This window comes from Euprymna scolopes, chromosome 18 (assembly GCF_053919585.1).
Source record: "Euprymna scolopes isolate OS-2025 chromosome 18, ASM5391958v1, whole genome shotgun sequence".
Taxonomy (NCBI): Eukaryota; Metazoa; Mollusca; class Cephalopoda; order Sepiida; family Sepiolidae; genus Euprymna; species Euprymna scolopes.
In genome coordinates this window covers 130586325-130609155 of record NC_136499.1, presented here as the reverse complement: position 1 = coordinate 130609155, position 22831 = coordinate 130586325, and the positions used below count along the sequence as shown (strand labels likewise).

Sequence of the window (22831 nt, the reverse complement as noted above, 5' to 3'; positions counted from 1 at the left end):
CAGGAATTCAACCCCAAACAATGTCCAGCAAACCGGAACACGTGACAAACGACACGTCAACTCCCGATCACCTGTTCAGACCTTCCGGTGTAAACTTAACAAGTTCAGCGTTTGACAACGTCTGACATGTTTTGATAACTTTATCAAAGCATATCTTCACATTTTCTGTTTACTTTGCCAGTTAGATAGATAGATAGATAGATAGATAGATAGATAGATTAACAGATAAATAGATCGATACACTGATAATTAGATAAACTGATAGATAGATAAATAACAGATACTGTGTTATATATTCGTTATCATCGAGGTTATCCTTGAGGGGTACCAAATTAAGCTTTCGTTACATTTGAATATGTTATATAGCGTTCTTCATTTAGGGGCACTTTTTACGTTTGGGTGTATACACTGTATAACATCAAAGATTCCGTGTGCGTATCATTGTCTCTAATATAAATGGTTGTGTGTTTGATTATCATAAAGGGAATCGTGTGTGTGACATGTAATTTCTGAACCTACCTCTGCTTCTTCAAAACGGACCATCTGGAAATTTCTCATCCTGGAGGGAGACTTGATACCTGTTTGACGAAGATTTATCACTCCAAGACGATGAATGTGTTTTATAGTTTTTTTATTTCACTTTCCCCAGAGGTCCTGCAGCAGGTGGAAGTGAAATCTGCTTGTGTGGGTTCTTCTTCACACACGTCAGCGTTCGTCTCCCCCCTCCCCAGTTAAGAGGGGGAGACCACGGAAAAACGTCCGTCTTCTTCAAATCTCAAATCAAATCTCACCGATCTAGCCAAGCTGACCACGTCACATATACGTAATCTGGTCAGCTGACCTTCGGTTCTTGTAAACGTGTCTACCTCCACGTTTACTCATCTCTCTCTCTCTCTCTATATATATATATATATATATATATATATATATATATATATATATATATATATATATATATCTGTAACACTGTCTCTTCTGCTTGGTCAACTATATAACACATGTATGTGCCTAAATGTGAAATGTGTGTGTGTTCGCCAGATGTCGATTTTTTTTTTTTAAATGTGAAACATCATTCAATATTTCTGTCCATCTTTTTCAGAACGACTTTCACGTCGCACCAACTAACACAGATGGAAGTTACATTTCGAAAAGCTCCCTATCCTGACGTAATCACACGAGAAGATCTCGCGAGAAAGTTGGATCTTGACGAGGCGAGAGTACAGGTAAGAATCCAATCTACACTCCCATAAATCGGGGTTTTTGTGTATTGATATTCATATTAAAAACCTATTTTTTCTATTTATTTAAAAAGGAAATATAACGTTGATGTATATGAGCCGTGGAATTGCATTCATCTGCACAAGATCTAGCTAATTTTCACAGTCTTTTAAACATTCATTTTAATTAATTCCTTATTAGTTTTTTGGGTTTTCTCATGGGATGATCATTTTTAGTTAAATATTACGTGTAATTATATTTATGCAGATATTCTACATGATTTATACTTGCGTAATATTTGCGTAAAAACATTATAATAAAAAAACTTCCTTCTATGTATGCGTATATATTTGTTAAAAAAAAGGCTTACCAAACTCCTCGTTCAGTTTTTTGGTCTACAGACATGCGAAACTTTATATTTGGGTTTTAGCCGGGGAAAATCGGTGCAAAATTGTGAAAATTAAAAAATGGAATTTGCCAGGTGAATGTCGAACGACGGCATTACAAATATGCATACGTAACGTAATAGCTATTTGTTTATGTTTTAATTTTTAGCCTTGCAGCAAACATGTCTTCATAGCTCAGGGATTAATGTCAAAGGAAAAAGTAAATCGTAAGCTAAACGTTTTGGTTTCGATTCTCGGTGGTGGCGCACGATTCATTTTTTTTTTTTAACTTTTTAATCATTACTATATATAGGGTCTAATATAATATAATAATAATATAATAATAAATACGAAATATGCATTAATCAAGATATCATATTTAAGCCCGGACAATTCCGGGTGGCCTACTAGTGAAATCTCAAAAAAAAACATGTGAGGGGCATTTCTATATAAGCTTCTGCGTGTCAGATTCCGATGAAGATTCTGAACTATACAGAATTTAGAGGTCAAAAACATGAAAATAAGCAAAAAGATTTCGAAAAGTTTGAACAAAAGAAACATAGAATCGATAGAGTTCAATATTTTACCAAAGACACGGACTTTATCAAGAATATATGTGACGTAGTACACACGTAGTACACACGTTTACACATGTAGTACACACGTAGTACACACGTTTACACATGTAGTACACACGTTTACACACAGTACACACGTACACATGTTTGCACATGTAGTACACACGTAGTTCACACGTAGTACACGCGTAGTACACACGTTTGCACATGTAGTACACACGTAGTACACACGTTTGCACACGTAGTACACACATAATACACACGTTTGCGCACGTAGTACACACGTAGTACACACGTTTACACATGTAGTACACATGTAGTACACGTTTACACACGTAGTACACACGTAGTACACACGTTTACACATGTAGTACACACGTTTACACATGTAGTACACACGTAGTACACGTTTGCACACGTCGCTCGGAAAACAGGGCAAGTAATAACGCGACTCCTTTTTTATAACAACGACATTTATTTCCTCACTATTCACAGTTGACTTCTTGTTTCGGTGATGACATCTTTAACGTGATCGTCTTCTCTAACGTACTTTCTCTCTCTCTCTCTCTCTCTCTATATATATATATATATATATATATATATATATATATATATATATATATATATATATATCTTTTCTTGCCATGACATCATTTCACACACGGTTTGATATTTGCATATGCGCTCTGTTACATATGATTCCTACAAACCCTGAAAAAACAAATGGTTCGAATAACTTATTCTCTTTCTTTTTCCATTTTTTTTTTTTTTTTTTACTCACGTTCACCCCTAATAAGGTATATCGCCCTTTGGACGTAAGTGATCAAGATTATTATTAGTTTACGTTACATTTAAACTTCTGCATACCAGCACAGTCAGGGAAGCGGATAGCAGGAAGAGAATTCCAAAGTCTAGCTGTTCAAGATAAGAAACTATTAAGGTAGAAAGCTCTCTGGCATTTAGAAACCTCAATAGTGAAGGAGTGAGATTTTGTTGCTAAGCGAGTTTGACGGGGATATGTACGTCGAGGGGGCACAAGTACAACGAGTTCATCAAAGCACATTCCATTAAAATATTTTTAAAACAGGTACAGAGATGCAACATTGCGGCGATGGGACAGGGGTTGGAGCTTAGTTGACAGAGTGGAACTTATTAGAGTGAAAACTCTTTTTTGGACCCAATCCAAGAGGGAGAGACTAGTAGTATATGCACCAGCCCAGACGTGGCAATAATACTCCATCATGAGCGCATCGAGACTTTGTAGAGGTACAGGATACTCTCAGGTGTGAGTAGTGTTCTAGCTCGATAGAGGGAACCATCTTCTTTGCAGCAGTCTTTGCAATGTCTTCAATGTATTTGTTATAGTTCATATTTCCCGGTTCGTTTCGATACACTCTCCTAAAACAAATTAGTTTTCACAGGAACGTGTTAACTCAAATTATCTTCAACCAATGAAAATCGTTTCAAACTCCAACAGTAACAAGTCTGTTCAAAACTTAGAAACTCTATAATCTTTTAACTGTTTTTGCTGTTGGCTTGCAGGCTGGTAATAATCAAGATAGGCACAGTATATTCGCAAAAGTGTTAACAGGTAGGGGCCCAACACGTTGTAGATTCCCTCGCAAGGAGCATAAGAAAGGAATAACTCAACTCACTTTTTCCTTCGTGAAATAACCGACATTTATTTACATGTTTTTTCTTGTCGCCCTTACATCTATCGATGTCCTTCTCTGACGTGTTTCCGGTCTCTCGAATCTCTTTTGAATACCTCTCCCTCGAATCTCTTTCGAATGCCTAACTTCTCCCTCTCTCTCTCTCTCTCTCTCTCTCTCTCTCGCTCTCTCTCTCTTACATAGGAGTCACCACTTATCAAGGCACAGAGACCACTCGAGGATAAGGGTTAAAGAGTGTACAGTAGCCAATGGGGCAATATCGTTAGCAGTGTATATTTGGTAAATTGGATTACTCAAGGGAACAGCTCATCAAGAACTTGTTTACGTTGGACTTGAAGATGACCATATTGTTGTCAGCTGGAAAGCAGGCAAACGGAAGACAGTTCCACAGGTGCGCAGCTCTAATAAAGAAGCTTTGTTCATGGAATCTATGTTTAGGTTTAGGTACAGATAAAGAGTGGGGTAAATTATTGATAGTGTTTTCAGCTAGACCTGACGAATGTTTGGCGAGGGGGGGGACTATAGATTGGAGCTCAAACGGGCACTTACCATGAAAATAACGATAAAGCATAGACAGACTTGCAACATCTCTTCTGTGAGAAAGAGGTTGCAGGGAAGAGAAAAGGGCATCCCCCACTAAGCTACGAAGTCTATTTTGAACCCTATCAAGGCAGGACAAGTCTTTCTATCAACTCCTGTCCAGATTTGGCAACAGTGCTCCATCCGTTCTTCTTTTTATAATTTGTTTCCTTCTTTCTTTTCGTGACGTCATCTCTCACTCGACTTGGTCCTTTGCATACAGCTGCCTGCGCTCTGTCACAGAAAGATAGGTCATCATTATGGGGCCATAACTGCCACGAATCGCTATACCAATGTTTAGATGTTACTATTCTTTATAGTCTTTGGGTAAGTGGGTAAGTCCATTATTTCTGAAATAGGTATATCAGCTTACTCCATAATATATTTCGAGGATGATAATTCGACAGAATGTATAGAAAATAAAAATGCAAATAAGCAAAACGACTTTCAAAAGAAATTAACCATGATTTGATTCACTATTTCGTCCAAGATAAAAACTTTATCAAGAATACGTGATACGTTAACAGAATCAATATTTATAAATGCATTGACGTGGAAATCCTGAATGCGCCTTAAAAATGCTTTAATAAAAGTGGATTGTGGATAATTGACGATAGAACTTAGTAAACGAACAATATCTCAGCAGTTTTAACCCTTTAATCCTTTCTCGTCGAAATCTTCAAATTAATTAATTCATAGGAATTTCCCACCAGCCTGGGAAACCCGGAGAAACTCTTGAAATATTTTGAAAATAATTTGCACTTTTCAGTGATTTTTTCTGCGATGTAACCGTTATTTAAATTGGAATAAAAATCGGTCATTTTAGAAAGCCAGCACAACGCCGATATTTTTTTTAATATAAACATTTCGGCGATATAGCACCTATTCAGGAATAGAACTAGTTTGTTTGTTTGTTTGTTTTTCTTCTTTTTCTTCATGATTTAATGTGGACTTTATTTTTTCTGATAATAACATGCTACAAAATGAAAAATGAAGAGATGAAAAAAAAGAAAAATTCGCAAACTGATTTTATTCGTTATGAAGGCGTTAGATGTTTTTTTTTTTTTTACAAATACATATTTATTTTTATAAATCTGCGTTGTACTGACTTTCAAAATTTTTAAATTTTAATACACTTTTCATTTTTTGGTTTAATGTACAGAATAGTTAACACTCGATAAACAAACAAAGCACATAATTTATACCAAACGCATTAGACAGAGATTCTATACTTTATTAGTCAAATTACAACACTTTTTTCTAAAAAAAAAATGGCGACTAATATTTGTAAGTATGTTGTATTAGACGGCAATTAGATGCTAAAGAAAACGTTTTAAATGTTAAAACGTGGTAAGTTAGGCGATTTTACATTCTACTGCGTTTGATATAAATTATGTGTTAGTCTTTTTCTTTTTGTTTTTGTTTTATTTTGTTTATTTATTTATTTTTATTTATTTATTTTTTGTTTACGAGTAATCGAGTGTTAACTATTCTGAACTTTTACTCGTTTTTCTTTTCTTTTGTTATTAATATCTTTTCGCCATTTAAGGTCTGGTTTCAAAATCGAAGAGCCAAATGGAGGAAAGGTATTAACCCGAATCACTACATCCCTTCATCAGAAGGTAAGATAATAATTATCGATTAGTTTCATCTTCTTTTTCTTCAAAGATCTGTCTATAACAGTGTTTTTCAACCAGGGTTTCCCGGAACCTTCGTGTTCCGCCAGTACAGTCCAGGAGTTCCGCAATTTCTAAATTCGAACAAGGAACAAACAGAATGTTCAATTAAATTTCAAAAATCTATTTTTTTATTATATGCATATTTTTACAAATTTATTGTCTTTCCATTATTAGGTTTGCTTTTATATATTCTTAATAGCGAGGAGGGACACCCGGCTATGCTCGGGCGTAAAATACGCTTAAATTTAATTTTTTTTTTTTTTACATGGAGTTCACCACTTATCAAGGCCCAATGGCCACTCAGGGATAAGGGTTATTGTGCGTACAGTACTCAATGGGATAGTGTAGCAATAGTATTGGAGAATTGGTATGGTGTCATAACTTAGAGGGGCGGTTCATCAGAAATTTGTTTGTGTTGGACTTGAAGACATCTAGGTTGAAGTCGGGAGGGAAACAGGCAAGCGGAACAGCGTTCTACAGATGTGCAGTTCCTTCGTATATATTATTAGAAAGTCATGATTTCAAAAGTACAAAAAAGGATTTGGGTACCATCAGCTAGAATCGAAACCAAAACATTCAAAGCTGGTGACGTTACCACTGTACCAACTTGATAAGCATATGAACTGGATTAAAAATTAAAAATTAAAAAATAAAAATTAAAAATTAAAGATTAAAAATTAAAAAATTAAAATTAAAAATCAAATATTAAAAATTAAAAATTAAAAATCAAAAATTAAAAATTAAAAATTAAAAATTAAATATTAAAAATTAAAAATCAAAAATTAAAAATTAAAGATTAAAAATCAAAAATTAAAAATTAAATATTAAAAAATAAAAATTAAAGATTAAAAATTAAAAATCAAAAATTAAAAATTAAAAATCAAATATCAAAAATTAAAAATTAAAAATCAAAAATTAAAAATTAAAAATTAAAAATTAAAAATAAACTAAGATGAATGTACAAAATGTATAAAGATATTTTTTTTAAATTTTAACACTTTTTGATTCCTTAAAATCTATTTTAACCGGCTAAAGATCCATAAAAAGATCCATAAAAAGATCCAGTCACTTGAGGCCCCTAGTTTAGTTTCGGACGAGATAGAGTTTGGAAATATGGAAGACAGACATATTTCCCCCACTCTTTATCTGTGCCTAAATCAAAACGTGGATTCCATGAACAAAGCTTCTTTCTTAGAACTGCACGCCTGTGGAAATCTGTTCCGTCTGCCTGCTTCCCACCTGACTACAACTTGGATGTGTTCAAGTCCAACGTTAACAAATTCCTAATGAACCGCCCCATTAAGTAAACACTTCATCAAATCTCCACACTAACGTACTGTACTTGCAATAACCCTTATCCCTGAGTGGCTTCCGGGCCTTGATAAGTGGTGACCACCGTGTAAAAAAAAAATGTAACCGTTTATGTTAGATTATACCGTCAAAAAAGAATCGCATTAAAAATCATCAAGAGTATTTTCATTTCATTTTTTTTAATGCTATTTTTTTTTTGTTTGTTTTTTGTTTTTTTTTTGCATAAGACAACTAAATTATTGTATAGGGGTTCCATGGGTCAGTTGAATGTTTCCATGGAGTTCCACTCCAGCAAAAAGGTTAAAAAGGTCTAGAAAGTAATGCGACTGATTACATAATAAATAATTATCAGACATGCGGTTTTTTTTTCTCTACAAAACAATCAAACCAAACACCTTGTGTAAATATGAGGAATTCAAGGCATAAAACTTTTTTTTCAAAAAGGGTTGATATGCCGAAAAACAACCAATCACAATTGTTTTTAGATAAAGATTGAAAATTTGTCTTAATTCGATTATTTGGACAACTATTCTCATCTTAGTTGCTATATTCACAACGTTTCGGCTGATTTAACCTCCGATCTTCTTGATGTGCATGTTTTTGAATTTGAAAACCTTTATGTCAAACTGTAGGATCTATACAGAATTACTAACTGGTTAGATCGATGTTGGTATCCAGCGCAAAGGATAAAAGCGAATTATAATCAAATCTTAGTGATAATATTCTGAAGGTTGAAGTTCAATCGTCATTAAACGTGATAATAATTAAGAATGAAATAAATTGACACTAAATAATTCTACCTGGTTATGGTTGATGGAACAAGAATAATTTCTCTCCCTGAATTAAATAAACGATTCAGCCCAGTGTGTATGCATTTGTATATAAATACATAAATAAATATCTATCCGCCTCGTCACGCAAAAGTTAGTGAGTAAAGAAAAACTAGCGAATTAAACCATTCTAAGTGTTTGAGAAAAAGAAAAACTAAACATTAAGTCATGCAACAACTTAAAATGTCTTAAAAGAATTCTAGAAATAAATAATTCACTCTATTTCCATAATGAGACGTTTCTTTCTTTATTCCTTTCTTCTCTCTAAACCTATTAATACGATTTTTTCGTTTATTCTTTTCTTTTTTAAACATTGTAATCTGAGACTTGTTCTGTTTTATTTTATACTAGCATGGGTGCCCGGCGTTGCCCGGGTGTTTGGAGGTGTATGCTGAGCAAATAGAAAAAAAGCGTCGATTTTTTTAAAACTTTGACCCCTATTATGATACATAGATTTTAAATATTATATAGATTTTAAATATTATATAGGTTTTAAATATTATATAGGTTTTAAATATTATATAGATTTTAAATATTATATAGATTTTAAATATTATATAGATTTTAAATATTATATAGGTTTTAAATATTATATAGATATTAAATATTATATCGGTTTTAAATATTATATAGGTTTTAAATATTATATAGATTTTAAATATTATATAGATTTTAAATATTATATAGGTTTTAAATATTATATAGATTTAAAATATTATATAGATTTTAAATATTATATAGGTTTTAAATATTATATAGATTTTAAATATTATATAGGTTTTAAATATTATATAGGTTTTAAATATTATATAGGTTTTAAATATTATATAGATTTTAAATATTATATAGATTTTAAATATTATATAGGTTTTAAATATTATATAGGTTTTAAATATTATATAGATTTAAAATATTATATAGATTTTAAATATTATATAGGTTTTAAATATTATATAGATTTAAAATATTATATAGATTTTAAATATTATATAGGTTTTAAATATTATATAGATTTTAAATATTATATAGGTTTTAAATATTATATAGGTTTTAAATATTATATAGATTTTAAATATTATATAGATTTTAAATATTATATAGGTTTTAAATATTATATAGGTTTTAAATATTATATAGATTTAAAATATTATATAGGTTTTAAATATTACATAGGTTTTAAATATTATATAGATTTTAAATATTATATAGGTTTTAAATATTATATAGATTTTAAATATTATATAGATTTTAAATATTATATAGATATTAAATATATAGATTTTAAATATTATATAGATTTTAAATATTATATAGATTTAAAAATAAATTTTTTAAAAAAGTAAAACTTTTTAGTTTGTTATTTTCGATGATGGCGTAATTGTAAAGAAAATCTAACATATTTAAATTATTTTTCTAATTTTTATTTTTTTATTGTCCTTTCTTTTACAGATAAACAAAACAACAATGAAGTTAGACCAATTCAAGAACAAAATAGTCCCTCGCCTGAGAGTCCGATGTCAGGCGGAAGTCCAATCTCAAACGGAAGTCCGCCATCTTGGTGTGAAACATTGTCTCTCTCTCCAAAAACAGCCAATGGCAGCCTTCTCCAATGCGCCGGACCGAATCTAAACACGAGTGTTGCGGCTGCGCAGACGGCAGGTTTTGTTGACAGACCAACATATCTCCCGCCCAGTACCTACACCACATCGTGGGTATCGACCGATTATCCCTACAGTGACTATGTCAAGTCCTTATCATCTGAGTACATGACCAACAGAAACCCAGTACAAATGGTGCCTTCCTGGTTAAAATTATACACCAGGGGCTCGCTCTAAAAACAACAAACTTTTACTTGAACTCTTTTTTGAATTATCGATTTAATTTCATTTATTGTTTGGGTGGTGTTCGTCCGAAGACGTGACGATGGCTTATTAAAATGAATAACTCTTCTGGCATTTATTATTCATTGAAGATTTGACATTTGTATATGTATATATATATATATATATATATATATATATATATATATATATATATATATATATATATATATATATATATATATATATATATATATATATACTAGACGTACCCGAGACCTGTTGGGTTATAACCAAACCACTATTTATTTCATTTCGATTTTGTTTCGACATTTTAAAAAGTCTACTGTGCATGGGTTCATATGTGACTTCCACTCTTGGTTTGAACTATCTGGTAGTGATATAGCTAGAAAGCTGCCTCTATGGTACGAGCGTTCAAGAATTCTGGTGAAAGAAATAACCTGCAAAATCATTGCCTCATCTCCGGCTCTTCACAAAAATATTTGAGTCATTGAACGTGAGACTAAAAGAAAATGAACTAAAACAATTATTGCAATTAGATCCAACCAAAATATACACATCTTTCTGCATTTATCATTTATTGAAGATTTGACGTAAATATATCTATAGTATAAATCTAAACTGTCTGTTTAAGTATGTATGTATGTTTGTATGTCTGCGTAAAACTTTTGACAGAGGCGACGGATTTTCACAAGATTGATATCGTTTTGTAGCTCGACCCTTCGGACAACAAATATTGAAAAATTGGCTAAAAACATTAATTCCTTCATTCTCAACCGGGCACTTTTTTTACAGGGAAGGGTCGATATTTTCGAAAGTCAACCTCTCTTTTCGATTGACTAGCCTTAATTTAAAAATTCGCCCTTTCCGGTTTGGCGATGAACGCAATGGCAAAGACGTCACGTTTTTTTATGGGAGAACCACATTCTTTTCCTCCTTCGCGGGTTCGAGCCTGCCTGCCTATTAATTTTTTTTTTTTTTTTTTTTTTTGCTCAACACACACCTCCAAAAACCAAGGCAACGCTGGACAACGCCGGACAACGCCGGACAACGCCGGGAACCCAACCTAGTATATATATATATATATATATATATATATATATATATATATATATATATATATATATATATATATATATATATATATATATTAGATGTACGCGTGACACATTGTGTCACATATACTATTTATTCCATTTCGATTTTATTTGAACATTCCTAAAACGTGACATATCTGTTAAGACATTCTTCTTCGATAATGAAAAATTTTCAATTCTATTATTTCGATTCATCCGACTTCTGTTCTCATCTTGAATGTGATTTTCACAACGTTTCGGTCGATGTATCCTCCGACTTTCTTCAACTCATGACGCAGTGGTTAAAGTACTTGGAAAAATTAGTTGTAAAAGCGATATTCTCCTGACTATTGAAGGTTCAATCCTCAGTGTAGGCGACCGAAAAATACAATTGCGAATTACTTAGGACCTCTATGCAGTCATGGCTGACGGAACAAGAGCATGCTACCCCCGTGAAATAAATAAAGGGTTCCGTTCGAAATTCCATCCAAGTTCGGCAGAAACATTCCCAAGTTCGATAAGATACACTTGAAGAAGGTTGGGGGTTACATCAACCGAAACGTTGTGAAAACCAAACTCAAGATGAGAGCAATAGTCCGATGAATCCAAATAATACAAAACATGCAATCCTCATCTCAAAAGTTCACAAATGTGTTTTCAATTCTATATTATCAATTATGCTGACCTACCCTATTCCGTCACTACATGGACTCTTCCTGATACTGCGAATCGTGCTGGTAATTCACAGAGTAGCTTTGATCAAGCCGGAATTAATATCTGGCAGCCATTACTTTTGTACGTTCTGTAAATACATGTTCTTTTTAACTATGCCTCCTTGTTGTCTCATTTCTTTTTGGTGTTTTTTTTTGTTTTGTTTTTTTTTTACTCAGTATGAGTTCTTACACCTGCCATTATGAAAGATTGCTCAGTGACAATAACCCTAGAGTCTGGGTGACAACAAGTCTCCCCAGATTTCCAGTACTTTGCACCTCTGTCGATAACTATTGCAGATGGATTTGCATTATCGTGGCAGCTGCTTACCATTGATTTCTCGCTGATAGCGGTCAATGGTCTTCATTGGAATTTGGCTGGCAACAAGCCTCCCCAAGGTCCCAGTCCTCTTTGCCCTCGTCTAGAAGAGGTCTGGCTAGTGCTTTCTCTGTGTGGTGTCAGTTTTTGGTGACACACAAGAAAAATAAATAAATAAAATAAAAAAGTTCCATGTTATACTCCTCTTTTGACATCTGTATCAATTTCGGCATGCCCAGTTTGTGTCTGTAGTTTTATGAAAATGGACAGACCCCAGTAATGAAGAAAGCAAAACAAGATAAATTTGAAAATGATATTAGGAAAAGGCTAGAATCGAACCCAGTAGGCAAGTGTTAAAAGATAATAGATACTGAACTCCTAGAAATGAAGAAGGATTGTCATTGTTCTCACAAATAACTAAATATTTATTCGATTTAGTATTATATGTCCCCGCCATCATCATAAGTGAAGTATCTCTTCCTCTTCTCTAAAATGTGTTAAAAGAACTATAATATAAATGTCTCCTCTCCCTCATCATCATCATCATCATCATCATCATCATCGTTATGTCTGTATTACATGTATCCATTATAAGTCCCCAATATGAATGCCGCTTTATATGTGCTCCAATATGAACTCTTGCGTCATCTCTTTAATATGTACCCCTATGCAACATATATATGACGTCAGGAATTCACTTGTATCTACACAGGTAATCTTCTACCCCTTCGCCTCTAAGGGGACTCTCCTCTGACTATGCCAACTCTTGGCTAAGCAACACCTGCTGACTGATATATATATATATATACACACATAATTATGTTATCATAGAATAAAGCAAAACTTATCAAGATGGCAAAATCTCAACACTATTAAGAGGAGCAAACAATAATATTAAATGAAAGATGAGCAAGAAAAGTTACATATAATTTTATTATATCATCAGAATAATAAGGAAACGTAAAGGAGAAAATATAGAAAAGAAACTCTTTAAACGATGGCATTTCGAAGCTAAATGCTTCTCATCAGAAGAGAAGAAAGGCCAGAATTATACAAAATGTAAATATAGAAAAAAACTGGCTTAATAACATTTACATATGAAATAAGAATGAAGGAATAGGATAAAACGTTGAATAGTAATTAAAATATATACATATATATAAGAATGAATCGGAAGGGTAATATATATATATATATATATATATATATATATATATATATATATATATATATATATGTAGGTAATAGTAAAAAGTGCTCTAATTTTTCCTATCGTGATTTCCAATGCCTTTCAGTTGCGTTAATCAAAATGTTTTAAGTTTTATATCTTCGAGTTGAGTCGACTTTGTTCATCGTCTACATCATAGATAAAAAATAAATGTTAAAAACGATATCTTCCACATAAGTTTGGAAAATTAAATTAGAGGTTAAAAACATAGAATAAGGATATTGCGTGTCAGATAAATGGTTGATAACCTGATCAGATTTTTTAGCTATTATTGAGCTGTCGTGAAACAACTGCTCCTATTCTCATTTCGCTGATTTATTTAAACATTTGGAAAGCATCGTTGATTTTTTTTTCTGCTTCTCATCTCGAATAACGCACAATGCACTTTTGACATAAGGGGATTACTATTTGAATCTGTTATGAAAATGGACAGACCCCAATAAGTAAAGAAGCAAAACTAGATAAATTTGAAAATGTTATTAGGAAAAAGCTAGAATCGAACCCAGTAGGCAAGTGTTAAAAGATAATAGATACTGAACTCCTAGAAATGCAGAAGGACTGTCATTGTTCTCACAAATAACTAAATATTATTTATGTCAGAGATATTTGATTTATGAATGCAGTCGATTGATCTTCTTTTAGAAATAACTGGATATTAAATATGTCAGTTAAAAGAATTAACAATACTAGTTTATAAATAATCATTATTAATAGGCTAGATATTGAACAATTAAAATTGGGAATTCTTTGTTTGCCGAAAGTGTGCTTGAACATACATAGGTAAAATCCATATGAAGTTTATTCACGTGAAACAGCAGGCCTCTGACGTCATAAAGAAGGGAGATTCTCACAGTGAGTCAGGAGACGAGAGTCGGACAGTGACAGTGAGAACTGATGCCCTCTTGGGGGCGAGAGGGAGGAAGAGGAGACTATGTAGCGTAAAGTCTTGAATCCCTGACCATCATCAATCATCCAGCTGGTATGAATAAAGAATCATTTATATTTGTACACTCATCGTCGTCATGTGTTTTGATCATCATCTTTTGTATAACCCCCTCAAACTATTATATGCCCCCTCCACTACCTGCAATAATGTACCCCCTCCTCTATCCGTGTTAACAAGAACTGTTGCATAAATGTCTCAGTAAAGTTTTCCTACCATTATCCTGACATTTTTCACCTTTGAGCTCTTGGGCCAGTTCAGTGTATTTGTTCCGCTTCTCCGTCTCCTTGATTTCCACCCTGTGGTCTGTTGGGACAGTAAAATCTACAATCTGACAAGTCCTGTCCTTCTTATCAATTAGTATGAGATCCAGTCATCTTGCGTTAATGGGTTCATTCGTTTGTATATCCATTTTGGCGACACACAATAAAAATAAATCAATAAATAAGATAAAAATTCAACAAGATTTACAAGAATTCTGGCGAAAGAATAACTGGCTACGAAAATATTAGCTGCAGTAGCTGTTAAAGCACATATGCAAATTGAGTGTTCCAAGTTTTAATTTTGTAATGAAGCAATGATAACATAGAGCATTTGAGGATATGAAACGATTTTCATTGGTTGGAAAATATTTTGAATTCACACGTTATTGTGAAAACTGTCTTGGAGAAGAGAGCGAACAAATCAATTAAGTTTTAGCATTCGCCGATTTGACAAAATATAGAATCTAAATTCACTTTTTCACATAATTATTGAATGCCAGATGACAAGGTTAACAGTAACTTTGAAACTGGGTTCGAATCCTTCAACCAGCAGTAATTATCATTTCCCACACTGAAGATTGCGTGAGTATGAAACACTTGGAGGTGAAAGTAATAAATATCTAAAATAAAAAATATTTAAACGTCAAAAAAATATTTTTCGAATCTGTGTATAGTAACCCCCTCCCCCCACCATCAACCAAATATTAATTACTAACTCACATTTTTGTAAACCAACAACAACAACAACAACAACAAAAACATTTAGCGTTTCAACATTTTTGCTACGTTCGGCTTCATCCACTGATTGTTGGTCAAGTCCAAACCATGAATGATTGACAGAAACTCCCGAGGATCCAGATCAAATTCTGCAAGAGTACCATTTTTTTTTTTTTTCATTTTCGCCTTCTTTTTCACTTTTTGCAGTGGATTGCTGTACTAATTGTGAGCTGCGACGTTGCTTGGCTGTGGAAATAATTATATATTTTTGATTCTTGGATTTTCCTCTGTGTACATTTTTGCTTGGGTTATTTTCTTTCTGTTTATTTTTTTATTATGTTTAATTTCCACCGGGTATGTCGAGGGAGACTTGATACCTGTTTGACGAAGATTTATCACTCCAAGACGATGAATGGGTTTTTATAGTTTTTATTTCACTTTCCCCAGAGGTCCTGCAGAAGTGGAAGTGAAATCTGCTTGTGTGGTTCTTCTTCACACACGTCAGCGTTCGTCTCCCCCCCTCCCCAGTTAAGAGGGGGAGACCACGGAAAAACGTCCGTCTTCTTCAAAGCTCAAATCAAATCTCACCGATCTAGCCAACCTCGTCACACATACGTAATTTGGTCAGCTGACCTTTGGTTCTGGTAAACGTGTCTACCTCCACGTTTACTCACCTCTCTCTCTCTCTCTCTCTCTCTCTCTCTCTCTCTCTCTCTCTCTCTCTCTCTCTCTCTCTCTCTCTCTCTCTCTCTCTCTCTCTCTGTAACATTTATTTTTTTTATTATGTTTAATTTCCACCGGGTGTGTATGTCTAGGTAAAATTGACCTCTGTAGCCCAATAGCCATTACAAATTAGTCTATAAAAAATATCGTATATTTTATTTCATTTATATTTTAATCTTTTTCTCGCTCATAGTGGGCCAATATTCTATTATAATATTTTTTTTATATTTTTAATAGTTTTATATATTAATTTAATTTATATTTAATTATATAAAAATTCAGTAAATATCAGCTAACAAGTTTTTCAGAAAAATAATTTTGTAGAAATATTACAATTTGCAATGAATTTTATCCTATCTTGAAGTGAAGTCATTGTTAATAATAAAACCAGAACATACATAGGATCGACGGTTGCTGTTTCAAGGACAGATTCCGTAATCATTTAGCATCATTGTAAATAAAAAGAACAAAACGCGATTAGCTAAATGGGGAAGGGAATTAAAAATAAATAACATAGAATATAAAGTAAAATTTTCTATACTAGTAAATACACACCAAGTAAATCTGGGCGCTTTACAGCCTAGAATCATATCATAAAATAACGTCTAAGGAAAATTTACTAAATAAACGACATGGGGTTGCCCAAATTTGTTTGCATTAATCTAGGTATATTCTATCTTGGTTAAAACTGGATTAAGTTTTTTAGTATAAATTAAGGATTAATATATAGTTTTTTTTGTAAACAAAAAATAGTATGAGGAGTTGAAATATTAATTTAGAAACAAACAAATAATCTAAATTTAATGATATATATTCATAAAATAAATTTAAATAAGTAACTTATTATTCATAAGTAGTGTTTTTAAAATATATATATTAGTGTGAAGCTAATCGTAAATTTGATTTAAATATTTAACGTTGAAAATAATAAATTTTAAGCTCATACTTAAAATAATTAATAAAAAAACACATGTATATAAATATATAATAGCTTACATTGAAATGAATTTAATCCATCATGATAACAAAAATATAGAATTTGAACTAACTCTATTATATAACCCAAATATAATAATTTTGCTACAAAATATTTCATCCAAAACCATTGCATTATATTATAAATATATTGTAGATATATTCTTGAAATAGGTAAATAAAAAACCCAACAATAGAATGAATCAAAAAAGAATATATCTGAATATATGATTGCTCACATATTTTAAGGGTTTTAGTTAAGTTATAAGTATAAGTGATCGAACGAGAAGAGGTGTTTTCAACGTGATATGGCCGTAAGCGAACACAAAACATTATTTTAACTATCTAAACTTTACTTTCATTCCTTTACTCTATTTATTTTACCACACTTTTCTTTAATTAAACTTTATTTTTACAATTCCATTAATTTTACCTTTAAAAAACACCTTATTATCTTTCACGCCAGTAGAAAACAATAATATCTCTTGTCTCTCTTCTACAAATACAAACAGTGTCACACCAACATGCGTCCCGCACAAAAACATCTTCTTTCAACTTATAATACACTGCTTTTCTCAATTTATTTACAAAATACATTTTTAAAATAAAACTTTACAAAAAAAAATATCACAATTTACAAAAACTTTTACAATACCAACGTAATCACTAAATAATAACCATATATAATATTAATTCATACTTTCTTTCGCCATTAGTAGCCGAAAAACTTCGCATCGGGACAAACTAAGTAAGAAAAAAGAAAAGACGCTATCTTTTAGAATTTAGAGTCAGTGATCACTTTCACATGATCAATTTAAAAGCTAAAGCGAAAATCCACTTGCGCACCAGCTAGCGTTTTAAAGGACATATAACCAAATATTAATCACTTAAAAAGGACTAACCAGCACGATAAGTGGTGGGAGTCGACTAATGAATAGCTCAGCCGGCTATTACAGCACCTGGTATTCCCAAGCGGTCACCCATCTAAGTACTGACCAGGCTCATACGTTGCTTAACCGGTGATCGGACGAGAACCGGTGTTTTCAACGTGATATGGCCGTAAGCGAAGACACACCATTACTTTTATTCTTTTACTCCATTTATTTTTCAGATTTTTTTAAAATTACACTTTTTGTTACAATTCCGTTAATTTTACTTTAAACAGTGTCAGAAGAACACGCGTTTCATTCGAAAATTCTCAAATTTATTTTTTCTTTTTCTGTATTAAAACCCCGAGTACACCTAGTGTAGGTAAAATAATTTTAAACAATAAATTATACTTTTTTTATGAATTTATTTGATATTTAATTTATCAAACGGATAAAATGATTGGAATAAGTACAGGAGATGATATAGTTTACATTTGTGGATAAAGTTTCTTACACTGATTTTGAAACTAGTATAATGAAAAAATAAAAAAATCTTTGCTAAGGTTAATTAAATCTAATTAAATTGTTCCGAGCAATAGATGTTTGTTTAAACATAGTTGTATTTCTAATATAAATGTTTAGTCATTGTAATAATTAGGTTAATGACTAATATATCTTTAGCGTATACGAAAGAAATTGGACCAAGAAAAACGTAAACACAATTTATGAAATAGAAGTTAGTTTCGTATTAAAATCCAAGGACATCCATTATTAAAATAATTACTTTTTTAATAATAAATAAAAACATATTATTTCAGATAATTTTAGTGTTGAGTAAGACAGTATAGAAAGTTTATATCAATACATAAAATAAGGCGTGAATAGTGAAATAAAATATGGGTTTAATATCATAACACAATATAACTATACTTCAGATTTATTCGGATTCATGCACAATTCTTTTTTTCTTTTTTGTGCGGAAAATATGCAAAATTGACATAATATGATTGTTTCTGAAACATTAGCTGTAAAGTGAATATTTTGACATGTTTAAAGAAATAAATGTTAAGATGAATAACACTTCATAATTTGGAATATATTTGTATATACTTTGTAGTTTAATTTCACATACATTGAATTTGTATAAATAAACGGTGAAATATAATTGAAAAAACATATTTTCCCATAAACACACACACACACACACACACATATATATATATGTGTATATATATATATATATATATATATATATATATATATATATATATATATATATATATATAGTAATTTATAAAATATATATGGCGATTAAGCTACACTGAATATTCGGCGTTTATACGGTGTTTTTTATTGTTGAATGTACTTTTGTGGTCATAGTATATATATATATATATATATATATATATATATATATATATATATATATATATATATATATATATATAGTCATTTTGTGAATACTAGAAAGCTGATTGGCTAACTAAAACCCTCAACAGAAGAGGACCATATAAAAACGAGAAACAACCACAGAATTCGCGCATAGGCCTGACGAATCCTAGAGTGGATGAAACGCCGAATATTCAGTGTAGCTTAATCGCCATATATATTTTATAAATTACTAACTAGCTCTACCTACGTATTGAGCACTTTTGAAGTAAATACTTAAAGTTTACTCATATTTACGCATAAATCTATACTTTTGTATATTAATTTTATGTGAGTAAATGAAGTAGTTATATATATATATATATATATATATATATATATATATATATATATATATGAGAGATGTTTTCTTAGTTTTTGTTTGTTTTTATAAGAGAGTCACCACTTATCAAGGCCCGAAGGTTACTCGAGAATAAGAATTAATGGGTTAGACAAATTCGGAAGAATTCTATTATTAAAGAATTTGTTCACATTAGACTTGAAAACGACCACATTTTAGGTAGAAAGCAATCCAGCAGGACAGAGTTCCATGGGCGAGGAGTTTTAGGAAAGAAGCTTTGTTCATGGAATTTGCAAATTCAGGCACATGTAAAAAGTGAGGGGAAATTGTTTACAGTGGTTGTAGGTAGATGAGTGCTCGTGGTTTTGCATGGGTGGGGGCATAGATTGAAACTTAGTTTGGCACTTGACATGAAAATAATGATAGAGATTGCAATGATGCAAAAAACATTTAGATTTTGAAGTTTTTAACTTTGTCAAACAGGAAAGGATGTTCTGGGCAGCTCTTCTCCAAATGTGGCAACAGTTCTCCATTTTAAGATATATTTGGGGAGTGAGATATCATTTGGAACAAAAGAATGATTCAACCATTTCCCCCCCCCTTTTTTTGCGTGTATGTTTTTATTTCAGGTCACAAGTGAAGATCAATTCCAATAAGCTTCCTTGAGATGAGAGCCATTCATACCAATTAGGGCCACGTTGGTGAAAATATAGAAGCTTTTGTTTTATCGTTATTTCCATGGCAGGTGCTCGTCTGAGCTCCAATCTCTAGTCCCCCTCGCAAATCTTTTACGAAAAACACCCGTCTAGCTGAAACCACTGTGAAAAATTGTCCCCATTCTTTCTGTGCCTAAATCAAAACGTAGATTCCATGAACAAAGCTTCTTTCTTAGAACTGCACGCCTGTGGAACTCTGTTCCGTCTGCTTGCTTCCCACCTGACTACAACCTGGATGTCTTCAAGTCCAACGTAAACAAATTCCTGATGAACCGCCCCCTTAAGTAGACATTTTTATTAAACCCCCACACTAACGTACTGTACATGCAATAACCCTTATCCCTGAGTGGCTTCCGGACCTTGATAAGTGGTGATCACCTTGAAAAAAAAATGCATTAAAATTAACCAACTTTTCACCACAGTTTTAAGGTTGTAGAAGAGAGAGAACTTGATTTTGCTTACCCTTCATGTGTCGTCTTAGATGGTCTGCGTAAATGTCTATCAATAATCACAGAATGTAGTTTGGGGAGCATTGATGAAGATCACGAAGAAAGTTGAGCACACGATGGATCCTTGAGGCACTGTGCTACTATGCTCGTTAGGGACTGCCAGAATTCACCACAGAATTACCCCACTCTATATGTAACACGATGTAACTTTATTATAAATTAATATAAGCAATATAACTTTTGTACCATTTAAAAGAAGAAGGGCAAAATAAACCAGTAATAATTAAAAAAAATATTTTTTTCACCGAACGAAAATAATGAAATTGCGAGACAAAAATCGTGTTTACATAATTGGCGCTTTAAAATAACGTTCCTATGTAGTAGACATTCTGAACGTGAAAACATACCCGTATTTAATAAATCTAGCAAAAATCAACTAATGCTCGGATTTTCGTGAAATGTTCGATACGTTTCCATTTTAGAATGAAATTACATATAAAATACAGTTTCCGTAAAATATATGATGGGAAATATTTTTTAGTGTGTGTTTCCCCCCCCCCATATTTTATTTTTCGAAATTCGAACAAAATATATTTAAATCTATCGAACTTTCTATTTATTATGAAACATAAGAGTTCAAATAAGTAAAAAATATTTATTTTTTAAAAATTTAAATACACGTATTGAACAAAAATTTACCTTGAAGTTGCAATTAAAAAAATGATATAAATTTAATATTATTATGTTTTTTAATAGCGTTTTTTTTTTCGAATTAATGTATACTATAATAAGTTGAATTGCCAAGAAAAAGAAACTTCGTAAATATCAATTGATTTTAAAACATTTTTTTTTAAAGATTAAAACGATTAAAGTTCCATTATTTCAAAATGTTCCGCTACAACATAGATTTTTAATTAATTGTGTTTAAATTTGGTTTTAATATTAAGTTTTTACATAAACATGGCTCTTGTCAGCTATTTTATCGCCAGATTAAAACAGATTTGAAAATATTATTGCACAAATATTAAGCATTTTGTAGCCCCTTTCGTCTCTTTTTACCGAACAAAATATGGAACCCCATAGGTAACCAAAAGAACATTCAGTAAAACCGTATTTCATATTTAATATACAAATGTTTATAATATTATTAATCGTTAAACTGTGTAAATCTTAAAACCTAACAAAATTATAACAAAGATTAATTATTAATTGAAGTTTGAAGAAGATAAACAAAGGTTTTAAAAATCATTAAGTCGCTTCTGCTTTTCCATAGTTCGTATAGTTAACACAAGTCTGACGTCACGGGAACATGCGCTCCGTTTTTCACATTGCTTTGGGGATACCTAATGCTCGTATTATATGTAATTGCACATTATATATATATATATATATATATATATATATATATATATATATATATATATATATATATATATATATATAAAGCTGAACGTCTGTCTGTGTGTCTGGTCACGAATAGGCTCATATATTGTTGACTATTATAGAAAACTGATCACATATAATGATAGAAGATGTATCGAGACACAGGAATGGGTATGTTTGATCTGGCATAATGATGATTCATTAAAATTGTGGGTCTGCGTACGCGCCTGGTCCACAAAGTATGGAAATAAAAAATTTAAAAATTAAAAAAAAAACGTTTGCAAGTGTTTTTGATATAGATGTACATAATAATACTTTGATAAGTATGTTTTAACTTAAATAGGGATGGTATAATAAAATTGTGGGGTCTGCGTTCGCGCCTGGCCTCCATAGAATGGAAATAGGCACAAACTTTAATAAAGACTTTTCAGATCTATCTGCATAAGTATACTTTGATAATTATGTTTCAGTTTGAAGAAATATGGTATAATAAATTATGGGGTGTTTGTTCGCGCCTGACCTCCATAGAATGGAAATTTCACAAAGTTAAACAAGGTTTTTTAATATAAATCCACAGAATATTGTGATAAGTGTTTCAGTGTGAACAGGTATGGTATAATAAATTATGCGGTTTAT

The 22831-nt window shown here is 31.7% G+C and overlaps 1 protein-coding gene and 1 pseudogene across 1 annotated transcript in view; one reads left to right on the top strand and one right to left on the bottom strand.

Annotated features, from left to right (window-relative positions):
* The window catches only part of LOC145297919 (uncharacterized), a 34788-nt gene extending 24540 nt beyond the window's left edge, over nt 1–10248 (top strand). Inside the window, exons 3-5 of the mRNA XM_080144259.1 lie at nt 1100–1223; nt 5984–6056; nt 9704–10248. Of these exons, the coding sequence (XP_080000385.1) occupies nt 1100–1223; nt 5984–6056; nt 9704–10089 (583 nt within the window). The 3' untranslated portion in view covers nt 10090–10248. The remainder of the gene's footprint in view (nt 1–1099; nt 1224–5983; nt 6057–9703) is intronic.
* A 7748-nt stretch (nt 10249–17996) lies between these two features.
* Nucleotides 17997–18114, bottom strand: LOC145301434 (5S ribosomal RNA; annotated as a pseudogene).
* Between the last annotated feature and the right edge of the window lie 4717 nt (nt 18115–22831).